Source organism: Fringilla coelebs, assembly GCF_963513975.1.
Source record: "Fringilla coelebs genome assembly, chromosome: 1".
Classification (NCBI taxonomy): domain Eukaryota; kingdom Metazoa; phylum Chordata; class Aves; order Passeriformes; family Fringillidae; genus Fringilla; species Fringilla coelebs.
In genome coordinates this window covers 1,765,852-1,787,306 of record NC_140028.1, presented here as the reverse complement: position 1 = coordinate 1,787,306, position 21,455 = coordinate 1,765,852, and the positions used below count along the sequence as shown (strand labels likewise).

The 21,455-nt window shown below is 55.1% G+C and overlaps 1 protein-coding gene across 1 annotated transcript; it reads left to right on the top strand.

The window, feature by feature from the left end:
• The first annotated feature begins 1,965 nt into the window (after positions 1 to 1,965).
• On the top strand, positions 1,966 to 21,157 carry LOC311159212 (1-phosphatidylinositol 4,5-bisphosphate phosphodiesterase gamma-1-like). The gene is made up of 32 exons (XM_084215158.1): positions 1,966 to 2,740; positions 8,418 to 8,567; positions 8,677 to 8,770; positions 8,884 to 8,931; positions 9,648 to 9,732; positions 9,863 to 9,943; positions 10,035 to 10,069; positions 10,689 to 10,761; positions 10,856 to 10,957; positions 11,038 to 11,156; positions 11,229 to 11,314; positions 11,502 to 11,622; positions 11,713 to 11,881; positions 12,073 to 12,192; positions 12,371 to 12,478; positions 12,573 to 12,760; positions 12,951 to 13,151; positions 13,272 to 13,391; positions 13,661 to 13,844; positions 14,115 to 14,192; positions 15,362 to 15,465; positions 15,670 to 15,766; positions 16,710 to 16,776; positions 17,064 to 17,227; positions 17,343 to 17,439; positions 17,541 to 17,765; positions 18,385 to 18,533; positions 18,735 to 18,849; positions 18,967 to 19,128; positions 19,724 to 19,812; positions 19,913 to 20,097; positions 20,177 to 21,157. Exons 1-32 carry the CDS (start codon positions 2,521 to 2,523, stop codon positions 20,226 to 20,228), a joined length of 3,888 nt encoding a protein of 1,295 aa, XP_084071284.1. The 5' UTR covers positions 1,966 to 2,520; the 3' UTR covers positions 20,229 to 21,157.
• The last annotated feature ends 298 nt before the right edge of the window (positions 21,158 to 21,455 follow it).

Sequence of the window (21,455 nt, the reverse complement as noted above, 5' to 3'; positions counted from 1 at the left end):
TCCCCACCCACGTGTTTTGGATGGACATCAGAAGCCAAAGCCCGGCTGCTCAGCCCCATGTGGAAAAACAATCTTCTATTCTGATCCTCCATCCACCGCAGCTCGCTCCAATCGGGATGTTCAGTTCCCAGCCTGGTGTTCAGGGGGCTCTGAAATGGGATTTGCCTGGAAATGGAAAACATAAACACAAGCAGCCACTATCTCTGCAGCTCATTGGCCTGAACAAAAGCTTATTCTGCTCCAGAGGAGGGGGGGAAACAGAAGTTAATTCATGGATAAAGCAAGGAAAATAAAATCCCTTCACAATCTCCTTTCCACCCTGCATGTCCCCAAGTTCTTTGGGAAAGTGGAGATTTGCAGGAAGCCAGTGGAAAGATGGAGATATCTCTCTGCAATTCCAGCCTTCGTGGGGATAAAATCCTAAATATCCCAGTCCTTACTGAGCCACTGCCAGGTGGTGCAACTCTGCTCCATGGCCATCCAGCCCCACGGGAGTCATGGAATCACAAAACAATTTTGATTAGAAGGGATTTTTGAAAGGCATGCAGTTCCAAACCTCTGCCACAGGCAGGACACCTTCCACTCTCCCAGGCTGCTCCAAACCCCATCCAACCTGGCCTTGGACACTTCCAGGGATCCAGGAGGAGCCACAGCTACTCTGGAAATTCCATTCCAGCACCTCATCACACTCAAAGGGAATGATTCCTTCTCAAAATCCCTGCCCTCTGGCAGTGGGAAGCCATTCCCTGTGTCCTGGCACTCCACCACAAATCCCTCTCCAGCTCTCCTGGAGCCCCTTTAGCCCTGGAAGAGGCTCTGAGGTCTCCCTGGATCTTTCCCTTCTCCAGGCTGGACATTCCCAGCTCTCCCAGCCTGGCTCCAGAGCAGAGGGGCTCCAGCCCTTGGAGCATCTCCAGGGCCTTCTCTGGATCTGCTCCAGTAGCTCCACATCCTTCTGCTCTTGGACCCCAGGGCTGGAGGCAGCTCTGCAGGTGGGGTCTCACCTGAGCAGGGCAGAGGGGCAGAATTCCCTCTTTTCCTGCCCACAGCGTGGGATGAGCCTGGGACATGGATCTCTGGATTCCTGAGCCTCCATCACTGGGATCCTCAAGTTCTTGACCGTCCGTCATTGGATCAGCATCTCCTGTAGCATCCATCACTAGGATCCCAAATATTCCCCAGGGAGAGCCCAGCACCAGAAAATCCCCTCCTGCTCCAAATTCCCAAAGCGTGGAGCCAGGAAAGAATCTCCAGCCTACCTTGCATGCCCCTGGTCCACCCCCCCCCCCCCCCCCCCCTGCCTCCCCCAAATCCCGTAAAATTCCCAGAGCACCAGCTGGTCTTTTCCCACCCAGAATCCATTAAAGGGACAAAACAGGGGCTGTGACACCAATCCCTGTGCCCTGCTGCCTTCCCCCCCTCTCTCCATATGTTCCTTCTCCACCCTGCACTTCCCACCCCCCTCCACTGAGCTGAGGCTGGACAAAACTCATGACAGAAGTGACTCCAATCCCGATCCCTCCTGGAGCTTCATTCCCAGCTCAGCTCAGGGACAGCCAGGAACTACGGCAGCTGCTTTCCTTTAACCCATTTTTTTCCCAAAAAATCCCCCCACTTTTCCACCCAGGCAGCCCCATCCCAGGGTGCCCCCCTGTGCTGGGATACCCCGCACCCCCAAATGCGATTCCCATCTGGAATTCCTCTAGATGTCACCCTCAGCCATCTTTTCCACACAAACACCATTTCCCCCCCCCTCCCCCGGCTCTCATTTTCCTTTCTCCAAGATCTTTTTTTTTTTTTTTAAATTCCTTTCTGATCTCTTTCCGGCCATGTGTGATTGCAGTTTCCTCCGGGCGTCCATTTCATCAGCCCGAAATTAAGGAGCAGCAGGGAAAAAAAAGGGGCGGCGAGCGGGCGGGCGGGCGGTGGGAACCCCCTCCCCTTCCCCCCCCCCATCCCACCTCCCCACCCACCACCGACCACCCCAACCCCGCATCCCGCATCCCTTCCCACCGCCATCCCGCTGCTCCCCAAACCTTCCCAAACACCTCCCGACACCCCATTCCCAACCCCGGCCCCGCTTGGCCCGGAGGCCGGGGAGAGGGAGGAGGAGGATTTTTGCCACCTCACCACCATCACTTTTGGGGTGACTTGGCTTTTTTTTTTTTCTTTTTTTTTTTTTTTGGTGGGGCTGGATTTTTTTCTCCCCCCATCCAAAAACTCATCCGCAAGCGAGGCCGGCGTTGTCTTCTCCCACCGCCGCTGGATGCCAGCGCCAGGGCCGGATCCCGCCTTGGTGACACGAAGGTCACGGTACCTCCAGCCCGGCCTTTTCCTCCCCGCTGTCGCCAATCCCGGCTGCCTGTCCTGGCCGTGCTCCGCTCGTCCGTAGAGGAAACCCACGCCCGGGGCGATCCCAGAAAATCCCCAGGGGAAGCTTTCGGCCCTTTGGTTCCGTCCTCTCCTGCATGAGACAATCCCGGCTGTGCGGCTCCGCCGGGCGATGGCCGAGCAGTGAAGATGTCCATGGCCAGGCTCAACAGCGTCAATGGCTTCTTGGAGGACACCAGGATGGAGCCGGGGGACATGGGCAGGATCCTGCGCTGCCTGGAGATGGGCACCGTCCTCACCTTGTTCTACCAGAAGAAGTCGCAGAGGCCGGAGAGAAGGACCTTCCAGGTGAAGCTGGAGACGCGCCAGATCATCTGGAGCCGGACGCCCGAGAAGGTGGAGGGGGACAGTGAGTATCGGGGGGAACAGGGAGTATCGGGGGGAACAGGGAGGACTGAGTGGACAGGGAGGATTGGGGGGAACTGGGAGGATTGAGGGGACAGGCGAGTATCAGTGCCAGCGGTGTTGGGGAGCTGGGGATGTGCTGGTGGGATGCTGAGCTGTATTGGGGTGACTGGCTGGGGGTGTTCTGGGTGTGTTGGTGTGTCCTGCCACGGTGGGGTAAGTGGTTGTGGGATGCTTGGATGTGTTGGGGTGCCTGGATGTGTTGGGGTGCCTGGGTTTTGTGGGATGTCCTACAGTGGTGGGATAATTAGTTGTATGGCACTTGGGTCTGTTGGGGTGTGCTACAGTGGTGGGGTGACTGGCTGGGGGGGTTTTTGGGCGTGCTGGTTTTCTCAGCCATGATGGGCTGACTGTTTGTGGGGTGCCTGACTGTGTTGGGGTGTCCTACAGTGGTGGGGTAACTGGTTGTGGGGCTCCTGGCTGTGGTGGGATGTCCTTCCATGGTGTGGTAACTGGTTGTGGGGCTCCTGGCTGTGGTGGGATGTCCTTCCATGGTGGAGTAACTGGTTGTGGGGCTCCTGGCTGTGATGGGATGTCCTTCCATGGTGTGGTAACTGGTTATAGGGTGCTTAGTCTTGGTGGGATGTCCTACAGTGCTGGGGTGACTGTTTGTGGGATGCCTGGACGTGGTGGTGTGTTCTACCACGGTGGGGTGACTGGATGTGGAATTCCTGGCCACAGGGGGATGTCCTACCACGGTGGGATGTTACCCCCTATGGAATGTCTTACCACGGTGGGATATTCACCCCAGTGGAATGTCCTACCTTGTCAGGGTGTCTGGCCCAGGATGATTCCCATAAAAGCAGGAGCTGCTGGGTCGAGCATCCCTCACCTCCTTCATCCCACTTTGGAAGTTGTTCTGTGGGATCAAGCTGCTTCTGTTTCATCCCCGGGGATTTATATCCTCCCTGCCAAGGAGGGAAAAGAATGACCATCCCTGTTCCTGCTCATGGTGCTTTTTTAACCCCAAAACCCCACTGGAGCATCCATAAAAATCACCCTTCCATGTGGATTCACTGGTGGCTAGGAGGTTGTTGGGATATTCTCCCAACAGTGGGAATTGTTGGGGCTCCATGTCTTGGTGCTCATTACCCCAAAGCTTTAATTGAGCTAAAAAATCCAGTTGAAGGAAGATTGGGGTGCCATGGAGCTACACCATCACCTCATCCCACATCCCTGTGCAGAGAAGGAAATCAGTTTTGGGATATCACCTCACCATAAAACCCACCCCAGAGGTTTGGGAGGTACTTTTTCCTGGAGAGGCTCCTCCAAAATCACCAGTGACCTCCCCTAAAAATCACCACCCACTGCTGATTATCTGTAAGATCCAGCAAAATCCCCTGGAAGCTTCAGCTCCTGCTTGGAGGTGCTGATCCCAAGGTGGAATTCCATCTTTGAGCCAGGAAAAGGAGGGTGGCATTCAGAGCTGAGCACAGGCATGAGCAGGATCCATGCTTGTCTGGACTTTCTGGATACAGGAGCAGATCTGTGGGAGCAGAAGGTGATAGGAGGATGAGCACCCAGTTTTGGAGAGGTATTTTAGGTCTTCATGGAGAGGAACCTGTTATCCAGTCATGGAATAATGCATTTCCCGCTCCTTGTTTTTTCCGGAAGCACTGTGAGCTGCCGGGTCAGGATCTCAGGTTGCTCCGATGCTGTGCCTCAGTTTCCCCTCTGGAGCCTTAGGATCTGTCTTTTCCCATACAACAGCCCAATCTCCCCCATGGGAGTGAGTAGACATCCTCCAAGGTCATTCAGAAGGATGAAAAAAGGATGAAAATCCTTCTGGAAATGTCCAATCCTGCCATCCTGTCCCACCATTCACTTTTCCTAGTCTGGAGTGAGAGAAATCCCCATCCTGGTGCTGGGCTGGAATGTCCTCACCCCCTGGTCCATCCCTCTCTTCCCACTCTCTGTGATTTTATGGAAGTATCAGGATCTCCCAGACCTCATGCCTGTCCAGACCATTTTAAATCCCCCCCTTCAAGCCAGCATCCTGCTTGGAGAGGGATTAGTGGGAAGTGCTGATATCTCTGTTAGGGACTGTCAGGGCCAGGACACGGGTCCTGGCTCTCCCCTGGACCCCCAGGATAATTACACGCCTTGTTAAGCAGCCTCTGGACACGTGTCCGTGTGTCCATGCCTGGGATCGTGTCCATGCCTGGGAATGCCTGGAGCATGGCCTCCAAAATTAACCTCATCCTGGAGGACTTCCAGCTTGTCGCCCTCAGCAGACCCCTGTTCCCAGTGCAGGGAATCTGGTGGAAAACAGCCCCCCAAAAAAGGATCTTTACAAGAAATTAAAGGATGGGGGGGGGGGTTGAAGGAGCATGAAAAATCCAAGAGGATTTTTGACAGGTGGTTTAATGACACCTCCAGCCTTGTTAATGGCAAATAATTGGAATTATGGCTTTTTTGGGAGGAGAAAATCCAGTTGGGATTTATCACTGTTGGACAAGGAGGAAATATTTTATTCCAGGTTTTAAACCACACCACAGGATCCCGGCAGGACACGGTCTTCCAATTTCCCCTGTCTAGGAGGGTCTGAGCTGCCACATCCTGCAAGAAGGGATGACCGTGGTGCCCAGGCCAGCAGGACTTCCCAGCACAACCATTCCCTCCAACTCCTTTGCTTCCCCACTAATGCCTGAAAAAAAAATCTCCCAGGCTCTCAGCATCTCTAAAATCCCACTGGGCAGAACCTGCTCCTCCATCATCTCCCCACCATTCCAAATCTTTTTTTGCACCACGCTGCTCGCTTTGCATTAGAAAAGAAAAGGGATTTTCGCAGCTGGAACAGACTTCCAGAGTGTTTTAATCGCCCAGGACAATGGAGACAATGCGGGGAGGAGTTTGGAGACAGAGTTCTGACAGGATCGAGGCAAATCCGCTGCAGATGTGGTTTCCAGGAAGCTGCTGCTCGGGTGTATTGTGCAGCCCCTCGCCGCTCCCTTTTCCCCTGGTTTTCCATGGGAATGGGCTATTTGCCCTGGGGGAGAAGGATTTCGGGGCGTTGGTGAATGAAAAACTGCTGCTGGCAGCCCAGAAATTCTCCATGTCCTCAGTTCATTCCACAGCAGGAAAATGGTAATTCTGCCCGTCTGCCCCACTCAGGTGAGACCCCACCTGCAGAGCTGCCTCCAGCCCTGCGGTCTAAGAGCAGAAGGATGTGGAACTGCTGGAGTGAGTCCAGAGAAAGTCATGGAGATGCTCCAAGGGCTGAAATCCCTCTGCTCTGGAGCCAGGCTGGAAGAGCTGGGAATGTCCAGCCTGGAGAAGGGAAAGATGCAGGGAGACCTCAGAGCCCCTTCCAGCACCTTAAGGGGCTCCAAGAAAGCTGGAGAGGGACTTGGAACAATGGATAGAGTGACAGGACACAGGAAATGGCTTCCCACTGCCCGAGGGCAGGGTTACATGGGATATTGGGAAGAAATCCTTCCCTATGAGGGTGCTGAGGCTCTGGCACAGATTGCTCAGAGAAGCTGTGGATCCTCCTGGATCCCTGGAAGTTATCCAAGGCCAGGGCTTGGAGCAGCCTGGTCTAGTGGAAAGTGTCCCTACCCATGGATGGGGTTGGAATGAGATGATCTTTAAGGTCCCTTCTGATACAAACCATTCCTGGAATTAGGAACAGCTCCCAGAGTTCGGTGCAAGGCCAGATCCTGGAGGAGTTAAATCCAAGGAATAGCAGCATTGCACTCCATAGCAAAGCCATGGTAGTCACTGGCTTCTCACCACTCCCTGGCACCCTGTGAGTCGGCAGGTTTGGGGTCGAGTGGCTGCTTTTTAAACTATAAACCCATTTTTTTCCCCTAAAATCTGCCTGTTCTTATGGAAGAGACTTTGCTCCGAGCCACAGGAGCCACGCAGTGACAACCAAGTTTATTTCCTTGAGGTCTTGTCCCAAAGCAAAACTTGTGCTGGGGTGCAGAGCTCCTCTGTGTCACTTGTGCTAAAATCCCACCCTGATCCGTGAAATTTGGCTTGCGGTCATCCAGCAAAAGAAGGCTGGATAAAGCCTCCACTGTTTTCCGGAGCTTTTCCGCCAAGAAAAACTATTCTTCCCCTCTTTTCTTGCTTAATCAGCCCGATTCCTCCCCCATCCCTTATTCCTCCCTGCATTCAGCTTTTCTCTCCCCTTTGGATCCCCCCTTTGGATTTAGCCGAGGGTTTCCACCAAGGCACGTCTGCAGCCTTCCCCACCACCACATCGGAAACGCAGCCGGGCTGGAAATTCTCCGGGAAATGACCCATTTCCTCGGCAGGACAATACCCCTGGCGAGGTGGTCTGGCCGCCCTGGGTCACACAAAGCCCTTTCCGGTGTTGGTGGCTCGTTCCCAGAGGACAAATCTGCCTGGGGGGTGATGGTTGTAGGATCAAGAACAATTTTGCGTGTTGTTCCTAATATTATGTTATTATTCTTGCTCCCAGTGGGATGTGTCCACTGGGAAAATAAGAAATGTCCCTTGGTGGAGTAGCAGTGAGGAAGAGCGTGGTCCGGAAACCCGGCCCTGCCGCCGCTGTTGGAGCTTTATTTAGCGGGATAATGAGGGAGCAGAGCAGCAGGAAAGCAACGCCCTGCGGTCCCGGCTGCCAGGGCTCCAAATTGCCACTTTTGGGAAGAGTTCTCCAAGGAAAACACGAGCTCAGCCTATCCCAGTGCAGGGTCTGGTTTGGGGAGAACAAGGTGGCTGGAGATTTGCTGGTTGGGATGGGGTGGGATGAGCCTGGAGGATGCGTGGCAGCCACAAAGCTGGGAAAAGAGTAGGCAGCACTGTCGGGATGCCACGTCCTGGGGACACGAGTTCCTGGAGGACACACAGGGATGGGGGCCATCAGGCACATGGAGGCAGGGTTGCAGGGACACCCTGTCCTTGGGACACAGATCCCTGGATGAGACTGTTCCATGGCATCCGTGATGTTGTCACTCAGCTGCAGGAGCATTGCAGGGACCTCATCCTGGGGACATCCTCGGACACAGATCCCTGGAGGACACATGGCTGTGTCATCCTGCTCCTCTCACACAACTGTAGCAACACTGCAGGGACCCCATCTTGGGGACATCCTGGGACACTGATCCCTGGAGGACACATGGCTATGTCATCCTGGTGCCATCCCACTGCAATGGGCAGTGCCATGGAGACACCCCATCCTGGGGACACAATTCCCTGGAGGACACTTGGCCATGGCGTCCATGGTGGTGCATTCAGCTGCAGCAGCACTGCAGTGACACCCCATCCAGGGGACATCCTGGGACACTCTGTCCTGTGGACATCCTGGGACACAGATCCCTGGAGGACACAAGGCCGTGGCACTCTGGTGCCATCCCACTCCAGTGGGCAGTGCCACAGGGACATCCCATCCTGGGAACACAGTTCCCTAAATGGACATGCCATACCCATGGTGCCATCACACATCACTGGAGGACACTGGGGACATGTCACCCTCAAAGACACGTGGCCACAGCACCCATAATTCCATCACACACTCCTGCGGGTATCCCATCCTGGCAACAGGGTTCTCCAGAGGGCACATGCTCTCCTGGAATTCCCACTTTGCTGAACCACTCACATGAGGCTGTGGTGGCAGGGGACAGTTTCACATTCCTCTCTCCCCGCAGTCGACATTCGGGAGATCAAGGAGATCCGCCTGGGGAAGAATTCCCGGGATTTCGAGCGTTACCCCGAGGATGCTCGCAAGCTGGACTTCACCATGTGCTTCATCATCCTCTACGGGATGGACTTCAGGCTGCGGACGCTCAGCGTTGCCGGTGAGTTGGGTCCCTCCCCATTCCCTGTGTCCATCCTTGGGGTCCCACCCCCTTCCCAACATCCCGTCATCCCCATCCCAACCTCGTTGCCCTCCTCTTCCTCCAACAGCTTTCTGCGAGGAGGACATCAACCTATGGATAACAGGGCTCAACTGGCTGGTGGCTGACACCCAGAGAGCCCAGACCCCACTGCAGATCGAGAGGTGAGGAAGGACCAGCAGATGCCATTTCCTGGTCCCTGTTTTGGGAAGAAAACCTGCCCTGGGCTTGGGCCTCTTTGGGATTGAGCACTGTCTGTCCATCCTTTCCTTCCCAGGTGGCTACGGAAGCAGTTTGATGGGATGGACCGGGCCAGGGAAGGCAGGTGAGCCACCAGCACAGTGAGTTCAGCTGGACAGAGCCATATTCCCCCTGTTGCATCCCAAATCTGGAGGTTGAGCCAGGCTGGGGGTGAGGTCTGTGGGGCAAGGGAGCACCAGGGTTTTTGGGATGCTTGAAGGCACCAAAAATAGGAGATTGGGTGCAGGTCACATCCTTGTGACTGAGAGGACCACTGGGATCCATCCCCAATGCCACACTTTCACCAGTGCCAGAGGGATCAGGCAATTAATGCAGCCCATAATTATCTTCCCAAAGCAAGGGAATTGGGACTTAAATTATTATGGGAATGGGAATGGGCATCACCTCCAAGGGGGATGCTGTCTTAAGAGTGCCCAGTTGGTTCTTGGATGCACTTCCTCTCCTTGTCCCTCTGCTCACACTCATGCCAGACATCACGTAATTAATCTCAGAAACATGGAATCGTGGAATGATTTGGGTTGGAAAGGACAACAAAAATCATCTGGTTCCACCTTCCACTAGACCAGGTTGCTCCAAGCCCCATCCAACCTGGCCTTGAAACGCCCCCAAGAAGGAGACATCCATAGTTTCCCTGAGTTCTGTGCCACTGCAGGGATCCACAGGCCAGGAGGGGAGGATCCCCATACCAGGCACCAAGATTTGGGGTGGGACCCTTGTGTTGGGAGCTGAGACTCATCCAGGGATCTGGCAGTATCCTGACTCTGATTTTCCCTCTGGCAGCATCACAGTGAAGGACCTGAAGGCAATGCTGCCCCAGGTCAACTACCGCGTTCCCAACATGAGATTCCTGCGGGATAAACTCGTGGTAAGGACCCTCTGGACACCCCAGCTATGAGGGAGATGCTCTTCAACCTGCCCCACATGGGCTGGGGCCACTGTGGTGTCCTTGGTTCCAATTGAGTGGCCCCACTCTCATCCAGCCCCATCTCCCACAGGAGGTGGAAGCCAGGAATGAGATGACTTTCTCCCACTTCATCCAGTTCTACAAAAACCTGATGTTTGATGCCCAGAAGTCGGTAAGATCCATGGTTTGGCCTCCCAGATGTCCCCATCCTGGTGGGATGTGTCTCACTCCAGCTAAGCCTGGACTCCTTCTCTGCCTTCCAGGTCATTGAGCAGCTGGAGCTCTCCTTCCCCTTGCGGTGAGATCTCAGCTCCCATCCCAATCAATATTCCAAGAGCTGGGTCCATAGAGGGGGAAATAGAGTCAGGCTGTGGGGCAGAGCAGGGAATGGGAATGGGGATGGGAGAAGGGATAGGAGAGGGCATGGGAGCAGGGATGGGAGAGGGGATGGGAGCAGGGATAGGAGAGGGGATGGGAGCAGGGATGGGAGAAGGAATGGGAGTATGGGTGCAGAAGGGATGGGAGCTGGGATGGAAGGAAAGATAGGAGCAGGAATGGGAGAAGGGGTGAGCAGGGATGGGAGATGGGATGGGAATATAGGTGCAGAAGGGATGGGAGCTGGGATGGAAGCGAAGATAGGAGCAGGAATGGGAGAAGGGATGAGCAGGGATGGGAGATGGGGAGGCTGCCAGGGATGTAGGGACATGTACTCTGCCTTCCTCCCAGTATTCTCTGGGAATAAAAGCTGCACATTCCAGCTGGTACCGGCCTCTCCCAGTCACAGGGTGGAGGGACTGATGGGAATGGGGGTCATGGGGAGGCTGAGCTGCAGATGGGCACTGATGGCCTCAACTCTGCCATGGGATCTATCCCAATTCCTTCTCTTGCTCCTCACTGGTGGCTGCTCCTTGTCCCAGGAATGTGGACCGCCCTGAGCTGTGCCAAGTGTCCCTCTACGACTTCCAGAAGTTCCTGCTGCATGACCAGAAGGTGGGGTTTCCCTGAGAACTCTGCAGCCTAAGGAACCCATATGGGATGCTCCAGCCCAGTACCCCCCCTAACAACAGCCATGTTTGTATCCCAGGAATCCTGGGCCAGTGATGTGGGCGTGGTGCGGGACTACATGTGCTCCTACCTCAAGGAGAGTTCCAACGAAGCATCGGATCCCTCCTTCCAGCTGGATGAGGTGGGTGGCCCCACACAGTGTTCCCACAGGGACCTCCCCAGCACCATCAGGCTCTGATCTCTCTGCTTCTTCCCCCCTAGTTCCTCACATACCTCTTCTCCAAGGAAAACATGGTGATGGATGCTAAGTACGAGCGTGTGGTGCCTGAGGAGATGAACCACCCCTTGTCCCAGTACTGGATCTCCTCATCCCACAACACGTAAGGAATTTTCCCTCGCGTGGGTGTTCCTCAGGGACATCCATGAGCATCCCATCATCCTTGTCTCTCCAGGTACCTGACAGGAGACCAGTTCTCCAGTGAGTCCTCCCTGGAGGCGTATGCCCGGTGCCTGCGGATGGGCTGCCGCTGTATCGAGTGTGAGTCCCACCAGTCCTTCATAGGGATGTTGGAACCCCTCATGTCCCATCAAACAGATCATTCCCTGCCCCCATCCCGTGCCACCAGGGCAGAGGATCTTTCCCTGTCATTTGGGTGCTCAAAGAAATGGCTCCCAGCACGTAGTTGGAGGCAAACATTAATTAAGCAAGGTGTTTTCCTTCTCAGTGGATTGCTGGGATGGCCCTGACGATCTCCCCATTATCTACCACGGCCACACGCTCACCTCCAAGATCAAATTCCTGGATGTGCTGCACACCATCAAGGAGCACGCCTTCGTCACCTCTGAGTAAGCCCCAGCTTCCCCAACAATCGCTGAATTCTGGGAACCTCTCCCTCACCTTCATCTGAGGCCACCATTCCCACCTGCTTGCTCCAGGTTCCCCATCATTCTCTCCATCGAAGACCACTGCAGCATTGTCCAGCAGAGGAACATGGCCTGCCACTTCAAGAAGGTTTTTGGGGACATGCTCCTCACCAAGCCAGTGGACATCAATGCCGATGAGTTGCCCTCACCCACCCAGCTCAAGAAGAAAATCCTAATCAAGGTGTGGAGCAGGCAAAACCTCAAAACCCCTCTTTGCAGGAGGAACATAGATTTTGTTCAGTCCTACACCAAGAGATGGTCAAGTGGAACAAGGGATGGTGGGAAGGCACCAGTGGGAGGTTGATTCAGAGGGTTGGGAGGTCAGTGGGACCCATGGCCACCACTGACCTCCTCTCCCTGGGTGTCCCCCAGCACAAGAAACTGGTTGAAGGGAACCTGTACGAGGAGGTCTCCACTGCCAGTTACTCAGAGAACGACATCAGCAACTCCATCAAGAATGGAATTCTCTACCTTGAAGACCCCATTGACCACGTAAGGGAGGCCTTCAGGGGGCTGAGTGGGATCTGTCAGACAGTGGGGTTTGGGGTGGGCTCTCCTAGACCACTGCTATGCTGTGAAGGGGAAGAAGGGGATTAAAACCCCATTCCAAAGCTCCATCCCTCTGTGTCATCTTCTTCCTCGCCTCACCAATGCTCCTCCTCCTTCCTAGACCTGGAGCCCTCATTATTTTGTCCTGACAAGCAACAAGATTTACTACTCAGAGGAGACATCCCGCTACCAGTTCAATGAGGATGAAGAGGAGGTGGAGCAGAAGGAGGTGCGTGAGGGGCAGGACGCACCCACAGGGTGAGGTGACAACTCCGTGGGGAGGGTGACAGGGTGACAACACCCACTTTGGGATGAACTTGCAGGAGTTCAACAACAACGAGCTGCACTTCACGGAGAAGTGGTTCCACGGCAAGCTTGGGGGTGGCCGTGACGGGCGACAGATTGCAGAGAAGCTGCTGCACGAGTACTGCACCGAGACAGGTGGCAAGGACGGCACCTTCCTGGTGCGCGAGAGCGAGACCTTCGTGGGTGACTACACCCTCTCTTTCTGGTAGGAGCTCCAGCAGGGAGGCAGAATCCCACCCTCCCGGGGTGACCCTCCAGTCAGTGCCTGGTTTGGTGGCTGGAATGGCTTTTTTGGGGGAAATGTCACCTTTTTTGTGCAGCTCATAGACCCTAAAGTGTAGGATGGTGGAGATGTGGACCGAGATTGACTTGGCTTTCTCCCACCCCCACGGCAGGAGGTCCAGCCGGGTGCAGCACTGCCGGATCCACTCGAGGCAGGAGGCCGGGGCCACCAAGTTCTACCTGACAGACAACCTGGTCTTTGATAGCCTCTACAGCCTCATCTGCCACTACCGGGAGGTGCCGCTGCGCTGCAACGAGTTCGAGATGCGCCTCACCGACCCCGTCCCCCAGCCCAATGCCCACGAGAGCAAAGAGTGAGAATCCTTCCAATCCCCATCCCCTCAATCCCATGGGTCCACCAGCCTCCTCCAGCCCCAGCAGAGTGTAGAGAGAGGACAATACCAGCCCCCCATCTCCATGTTCTCCCTGGGCAGGTGGTACCACGCCAGTTTGACGCGTCTCCAAGCTGAGCACATGCTGATGCGGGTCCCGCGGGATGGAGCATTCCTGGTGCGGAAGCGGAGCGAGCCCAACTCCTATGCCATCTCCTTCCGGTGAGTGTGGCCACCACAAGGCCACTTGGGCTTGGCCAAGCTAAGGATTTGTGATAACATATCTGCTGTGACCCGAGCTAGGTGGCAGGGGTTTGCTGTGGGTGACACGGTGGGACACATGATGGTGTCATGAAAGGGAAACCCTCTCTGACATCCTCGGGGTGTTCACCTTGGTGGCATCCCCAAGCATCATCTCCCGCCCATCCCCATCATGGAGCCAGGATTTGGCCACCCCTCACCCATCCCATTCCCATCTCTCCTGGCCCCAGGGCGGAGGGGAAGATCAAGCACTGCCGCATCCAGCAGGAAGGACGGCTCTTCATGCTGGGCAGCTCAGCCGAGTTCGAGAGCCTCGTGGACCTCATCAGCTACTATGAGAAGCACCCGCTGTACCGCAAGATGAAGCTGCGCTACCCCATCAATGAGGAGACCCTGGAGAAGATGGGCACCACTGTAAGTTCTCCCAGCAACTATGGATGGTGGAGGTTCTGTGCCATAAGAAACCAAGCCCCATCCTCAGCTCCACCATCTTCCAGAATTTTGGTTGGAGCCCACCCAGAACCGGCCAAGCTCGTTCCACTGTCATCACCCAGCATTAAAATGCCACCATAATTCCCTTTTCCAACAAGTTGCAAGGGGATATTACATCCCCCTCATCCTCCTCTCATGCCTTCATAGCCCTGCCCACGGCCAGGTGATCCCCTCAGGTATTTCTCCTTGCAGGAACTGGACTATGGAGCCCTGTATGAGGTGCGGACCCCTCATTTCTACGTAGAGGCCAACAAGATGCCAATGGCCAGGGTAAGGAGCCAAGCTGGTGTGCTGGGGAGGTGGTGGGTGGTGGGATATGGCAATTCAAGTGCTGGAGTTCTTGGGTGGTCCCTCCTCAGATCCACACCTCCCAGCATCTCTGACCAGAGAAATGGTTGAGTTGTGCTCCATATCTTTGACCCTCAAGTGATGCTGGAGCTGGACCCAGCCAACATCACCATCACTTGGGGACAGTCCAAGCTCCAGTGACAGCGTTGTCACATTGTGGTGGGAGACAGGGCTGGAAAGACCCCAGCCTGGAGCAGGGACCTGGCAGAAGTTTGCCCCAACAGCAAGGAAATCCCTTTGCACTGGGAAACCCTTAAAAAGCAGGTCTAGGGTCAGCTCCCAGGTGGTCCAGTCTCCATCCTCAGAGGTTTTTGGGACTTGGTTGTTCTTGGAGTTGACTCAGTCTCCACCTTTGGGGGTTTTTGTGACTGGACATATTTTGGAGTTGACCCTGGAAGAGGCTGGTCTGGAGCCCTAAGGTTCCTTTCCCGTGATCCTACAATCCCATGGTCCAGCACTGCTGCTGCCTTAATGGTCTCTTTGCAGCAAGGTAAGACCACACACAGGAAAACTTAACCTAGAGGTTTTTTTTCCAAGGAATGTGGTAATATCAGAGGATTAACCCTTCAGTGCACCAGGAGAAACCATTGGGGATCCCAAAAAAGGAACCTGGTCTGCTCTGAATGTGGTGATCTTGCAAGACCACAGGCACCTCCAGCTCTCCTGTCCCCTCTAACCCATCCCACTGCCATGAGCAATTAGGAAGCTGGAGAGAGACTTTTTGTCAGGAACCGCAGATAGGTCAAGGAGTAATGGATACAAAAGGGAGGAAATTCAGGTTAGATATTTGGAAAAAAATTTTTACTGTGAGGGTGGTGAGACACCAGAATAGAGAAGTCATGGATGCCCCATCCCTGGAAGTGCCCAAGGCCAGGCTGGACAGCTTGGAGCATCTAGTGGAAGGTATCTCTGCCTATGGTGGGATGGGTTGGAATGTGATGACCTTTAAGGTCTATTCCAACCCCTTAACATTCTGTGATGCCATGATTTGGGGTCAGGATCCCCCACACTCCGCTATGGGGGCTCAAGGGCCTGGGCTGAGTGTGGTGTCAGCTTCTGGGTGGTGACACGCGTGTCCCTGGTGTCCCCAGTGCACGGTGAAGGCTCTGTATGACTACAAAGCACAACGGGAGGACGAGCTGTCATTCTGCAAGCAGGCCATCATCCACAACGTGGACAAGCAGGACGGTGGCTGGTGAGGGCGGTCACTTGGGTGTCACCGTGGGTGGGAGGTGGAGGGGACACCCCGGGTATTCCCACAGCGGGTTTTAACTCAGCCTCCTTCTTTGTCCCCCCACCCTTTCTCCAACCACCCCCTGGCACCGCATGCAGCAGGGACACCCCTGTCCCCCACTCCCCAAAATCTCTCCGCTTGCCTTGATCCTCTCACCCCTTGCAGGTGGCGGGGGGACTACGGGGGCAAGAAGCAGCTCTGGTTCCCAGCCAACTACGTGGAGGAGATCGTCGGCACCCAGGCGCAGGAGCAGGATGAGGCTGTGAGTGCCACCTCTCTGGGACCCTGGGAGCGAGGACACTGGAGGCTCCCAAGAGCCTTGATCAAATCCAGACCCTTATCCCAAGGCTGGGAGATGCTCATGATCCTGCTCCACCTTGGATCCTTATCCACAGGCTGGGGGATGCTGATGGTTCTGCTCCAGCCTAGACCCTTATCCAGAGTCTGGGGAATGTTCCTGGTCCTACTCTGACTTGGACCTATTTCTGGGACTTGGAAAATGCTCCTGGTCCTTTTCCAGCCCATATCTTTATCCAGAGGCTGTGGGATGCTCCCAGCCCCACTCCAGCTTGGACCCTTCTCTGGAAGCTGCAGGCTCCAAGCCTTGTACAAGCCCAGATCCTTATCCAGTGGCTGAGGAATGTTCCTGGTCCTCTCCAGCCCTGACCCTTACCCTGTGGCTGAGGGATGCTCATGCTCCTGCTGTAGTCCAGATTCTTATCTGGAGGCTGAGGGAGGTTCTTTCCCCCACTCCCACTTACACAATTTATTAGAAGTTGGAAGATGCTCCCAGTTGTGTTCCAGCCCTCATCTCTGTCTGGAGGCTGGGTGATAATCTTGGCTACACTCCAGCTTAGATCCTTTCCTGGAAACTGGAGGATGCACCCAGCCTTGTGCCAACCCAGACCCTTATCCAGAATCTGGGTGATGCTCCTGGTCCCACAGAGTCAAGGGATGCTCTTGGTCCTGCTCCATCCAGACCTTTATCCAGAATCTGGGGGATGCTCCCAGCCCTGTACCTGCCCAGACCCTTATCCAGAGGCTGGGGGATGCTTGTGGTCCTACTCCAACCCAGTTCTTGGGGTGATGCTCCTGGATGTTTTTTCCCTTCTTTTGCTCAGATTTGCCCAACTCGGAGGGACGGGTGGTGGCTGCCTGGAACCCACAGGCCTCCCCCATTTTACCTCTTCCTTCCTCTCTTGCAGTCATCAGAAAACAGCCCCCTGGGGAACTTCCTGAAGGGCTTCATTGATGTCCCATCCTGCCATGTTGGTGAGTGTCCCTACTTATGGATTTGGGGGGAATTTGGAGGAATTGGGATGTCCAGATGATTCAGGGGACATTTTCCCTTGATTCCAAGGGCGTGTTTCAGCATGGAAAGCTGAAGCCACACATTGAAAAAAATGGGATCCTCACAGGAGAAGGATTCTGATGGATGGTGGGGTACCAGGAGGAGCTGGTTGGGGGCCCGGGAGCGGGACCGCTGAGGTTTCGTTTGCTCCACAGAGCCATCCGTTGGGAATGTCTTCGAGTAAAGCCCCCCTCTGATGTCCTTATAGTTATCTCCAAAGACGGGAGGAGCTCCAAACCATTTGTCTTCACCATCCATTCCCAGCAGATGTCCCACGCAGCCCAGTCGCTGGATGTGGCCGCAGACACACAGGAGGAACTCAGCGAGTGGGTGGCCAAGATCCGGGAGGCCACGCAGAACGCCGACGCCAGGGTGAGGGGATGCAGAGGATGGGGCTGGATGGTCCCTTTCTCTTGGAGATTGTCCCTAATATCTCCAAAGGAAGAGTCTGGGGGAAGACTTGCAGCTCCTGTTTTTCCTGGTGCAGATGCAAGAGGGGAAGATCATGGAGCGGAGGAAGAAGATCGCCCTGGAGCTCTCAGAGCTGGTCGTGTATTGCCGGCCGGTGCCGTTCGATGAGGACAGTAAGTCCTGGAGAAGTGGGATAAAGGGATAAAGTATGGAAAGAGGTGGGTAGAACTATCCAAGTCTCATTCCTTCCCTGATGGCCACTTGGTGCTTGCAGAGATTGGCACAGACAAGGCGTGTTACCGGGACATGTCCTCCTTCCCCGAGACCAAGGCGGAGAAATACGCCAACCGCAGCAAGGGCAAGAAGTTCCTGCAGTACAACCGCCGCCAGCTGAGCCGCATCTACCCCAAAGGACAGCGCCTGGACTCCTCCAACTACGACCCACTGCCCATGTGGATCTGTGGGAGCCAACTCGTGGCCCTCAACTTCCAGACACCCGGTAAATCCTGCTCCTGGGGTTGTTGTTGGGCTCATCACTAAAAGTTGTCTCAGAATTCCCACTCCCAATGTTTCTGCCCTGGGTCGTCTTGTTGGAGGTTGTTTAAGTGATCTCTCCAACCTTCGTCTCCATCCTCATGGGGGCACGAGTGGTTTGGATGCTCTTCAACCTTTTCCTCATTGTGATGGAGACACAGGAGGTGGTTTGGATGATCTTTCCAAGCTTTGTCCTCATCCTGATAGGGATAGAGGAGGTGGTTTGGATGATCTCTCCAAGCTTTGTTCTCATCCTGATGGAGACACAGGAGGTGGTTTGGATGCTCTCCATCCTGTGTCTCATCCTGATGGGGATGGAGGGAGTGGTTTGAAAGATCTCTCCAACCTTTGTCCTTATCCTCGTGGGGACAAGGGTGGTTTGGATGCTCTCAAGTCTTTGTCCTCATCCTGATGGGGATATCTCCATGCAATCCTTGGGTGATTAATGCAATACTCAGCTGCATCCCTCCTCCAACCACAGCTGGGGCTCTTAGTTGGGTTTGCAGGGTAGAACCTTCTAACCAAGGACCTCAGGGAGGTCCTGGAGCCCCACATTGAGATCTCCTTTGTCCCCATGGCCACAGACAAACCAATGCAGCTGAACCAGGCGCTCTTCATGCTCGGTGGCCGCAGCGGTTACGTCCTGCAGCCGGACATCATGAGGGACGAGACCTTTGACCCCTTCGACAAGAACAGCCTGAAGATTGTGGAGCCCATCACAGTCCAGCTGCAGGCAAGTGTGCAAGAATAGCAAGACCTCGTTGAGGTGGTCACCATCAAGATGTGAGCTCCTTCCTTATTTTTGGGTCAACTAGGAGTGGTTTTTACTTGTTCCAGCTATGTATTTGCTCCACGGAGCTTGTTACTCTTGGGAGTTCTTCTTCATCCAGTGTGGCCAGACCTCACCCTCTTCTTCCTCCCCTTTCTCCCACAGATCCTTGGTGCCCGGCACCTGCCCAAGAACGGGAGGAGCATTGTGTGCCCCTTTGTGGAGGTGGAGGTTTGCGGCTCAGAGTATGACAATAGCAAGAATAAGACGGATGTCGTAGGTGAGAGACCACATGGGTGATGTCCCCACCCTGAGGGACAACCCTGACTCTGCCCTCTGCTATCCTTTTGAGAGGACATGTTGGTGATGGGGCTGGGTTTTGTGTTCTCTCCCACAGCTGACAATGGCTTCAACCCCGTCTGGCTCTTCAAGCAGTTCGTCTTTGATATCAACAACCCCGAGTTTGCCTTCCTCCGGTTCGTGGTGTATGAGGAGGACATGTTCAGTGATCCCAACTTCTTGGCACAAGCCACCTTCCCTGTCAAGGGCCTCAAAACAGGTATGGTCTTTCCATCATCATCATCATCTCCATCATAGTCATAGAATTGCAGAAGGGTTTGGGTCAGAAGGGGCCTTTAAAGGTCATCTCGTTCAACCCCCCTGCAATCATCATTATCATCATCATGATCTCCATGATTAAGTCATGGAGTCATAGAAGAGTTTGGTTTGGAAGAGACCTTCAAAGATCTTCTAGTGCAGCCCTCCTGCAATTGTCATCATCGTGATCTCCATCACTGAGTCATGGAATTGTAGAAGGGTTTGGGTAGGAAGGGGCTTTTAAAGGTCATCCAGTCCAAATCCCCTTCAACCATCATCTTCATCATCTCCATCATAGATCATGGAATCATAGAAGGCTTTGGGTTGGAAGGGACCTCTAAAAGTCATTGAGTCCAACTGCCCTACATTGTCATCCTTATCATCATGACCCCCATCATGAAGTCATGGAGTCATAGCAGGGTTTGGGTTGAAAGGGACCTCTAGAGTTCTTCTAGTGCAAACCCCTGCAATCATCATCATTATCTCCTTGGGGTCCTGGCTATGGTGAGGGGCTCAGACCCTGCTGTGGTGCTGAGCTTGTGTTGTGATGTGTCCAGGCTATCGGTCGGTGCCGTTGAAGAACAGCTACACCGAGGACCTGGAGCTCGCCTCCCTCCTCATCCACATCGAAATCATCAATGCCAAGGCAGGTGGCCCAGGCAGCGCGGGAAACCTGGAACAAGGGGAACCAGCTCTTTGGGGTGTCCTGCCCACCACACCAGCCTCACATGCTTGTTTTGGAGCAGGAGGAAGATGAGGAGAACCTCTACTCGTCCATCCAGCAGCTCCGGGACCGTGCCAGCGAGCTCTCCAGCCAGGTCTCCAGCTACGAGCGCACCAACGGCTGTGATTCCCGCTACCAGCAGCGCCTGGACGAGCTCCGGGCGGCCCAGGAGCGGCTCATGGAGCTCACTGAAGTCCGCAACCGCAAGTGAGTTGTCCCCTCCCTGTGGCTTTGGGATGTCCCTCTTGGGGAGGGTCCCTAAGGCCACCCCACTGCTCCCCACCAGGTTGATGGAGAAGAAGAAGAGGGACCGGCAGATGGTCACCAAACGCAGCTGAGCTGGAGGGACTCGAGCTGAGGAGCTCCCCCAGCCACCTCCTCTCCTGCCACAAAGGGAGGTGGGGTGGCCACATCCGGACCTCCCACCATGCCCAGGGCTGGGTGACAGCAGCGTGACAAATTCGGGGATGAAAGGGGGCCTTGGGTAGCTGTGCCTGTGACAGGGGTGAGGCGGGAGGTGGGACGCTCTGACTTCAATCCCATGTGCCTCCAGCTTCATCCCATGTTCCCTGGGGCTCATGGCCACATCCTTGTCCCCATGAGGTGGCCACAGTGGCTCTTCCTCACCCAATGTTCTCAATGTCCCACCATCCCATGGCAGCCCCATGACCAATGGAGAAACTGAGGCACAGGGGCCCAGCTGGCCCAGGATGGGGCAGGACCAGCCACCTCCATCCTGGGCACAGGTGTCAGGACTGGCAGGTGGTGAGGCACCAGGATGGGGACACAGGGGACACTTTTGGGGGGGTTAGGGGGGTATTTTGCTCCCCTGCTATAAATACCTGTATTTTCTTCTTTTATCCAGCGTGTACATATGGCGTGGGGGGAGGGAGTGTCTGTACCAGCCACAGTATTAGGGCACAAGGGGGACCCCAAAATGTCCAGAGATGTCCCAGCATGGGACCAAGGGAGCAGAGGACCAAGTCTGGAGCTGTCCCACAAGGCAGAGTAGCCTGTGACAGGGTGACCTGAGTAGGCACCTGGTAAATACAGGCAGCAAGGTGGCCCCAGAGGGGACAGGGATGTCCCCAAGGTGACCCAGAGTTGTCACCAAGCTCTGGGAATGGGGACGGATCCTGCCAGTAAAGCCAACTGAGGTGGTGGCCAGCCCGACGGTGGCTGGGGACATCTTGGGGTGTCCCCTGGGGTCGGGGTGTCCCAGCAGAGGGGACCTGTGTATTCTTTGTATGAAAATAAATCTATTTAGCCAATATTTATACCCTGCTGCTGTGACCTGGTGTCCCCTCCCAGCTCTGCTGCCACCTCAAGGTCCCCAGGGTGGATGATGTCCCCCAGGAGGTGGCTTGGTAGTCCCAGATCCAGTGTGTCATCCTTGTCCCAGCAGCAGTGGGGACACTTGGGGGTGTGTTGTGGCAGGCAGGGCCACACAGGATGGACACAAGGCAGAGGGACACAGGGACAATGGGTACAAGGTTGTGGGGACACAGGGCCATGGGGACACAGGGCTCTGGGGACACACAGCTATGGGGATGCAGGATCACAGG

Coding starts and splice junctions, on each gene's coding strand:
- LOC311159212 (XM_084215158.1), top strand. CDS start 2,521: ATGTCCATGGCCAGGCTCAACAGCGTCAATGGCTTCTTGGAGGACACC. Junction 12,479..12,572: donor AGGAGGTGGAGCAGAAGGAG/GTGCGTGAGGGG, acceptor ATGAACTTGCAG/GAGTTCAACAACAACGAGCT. Junction 20,098..20,176: donor ACTGAAGTCCGCAACCGCAA/GTGAGTTGTCCC, acceptor GCTCCCCACCAG/GTTGATGGAGAAGAAGAAGA.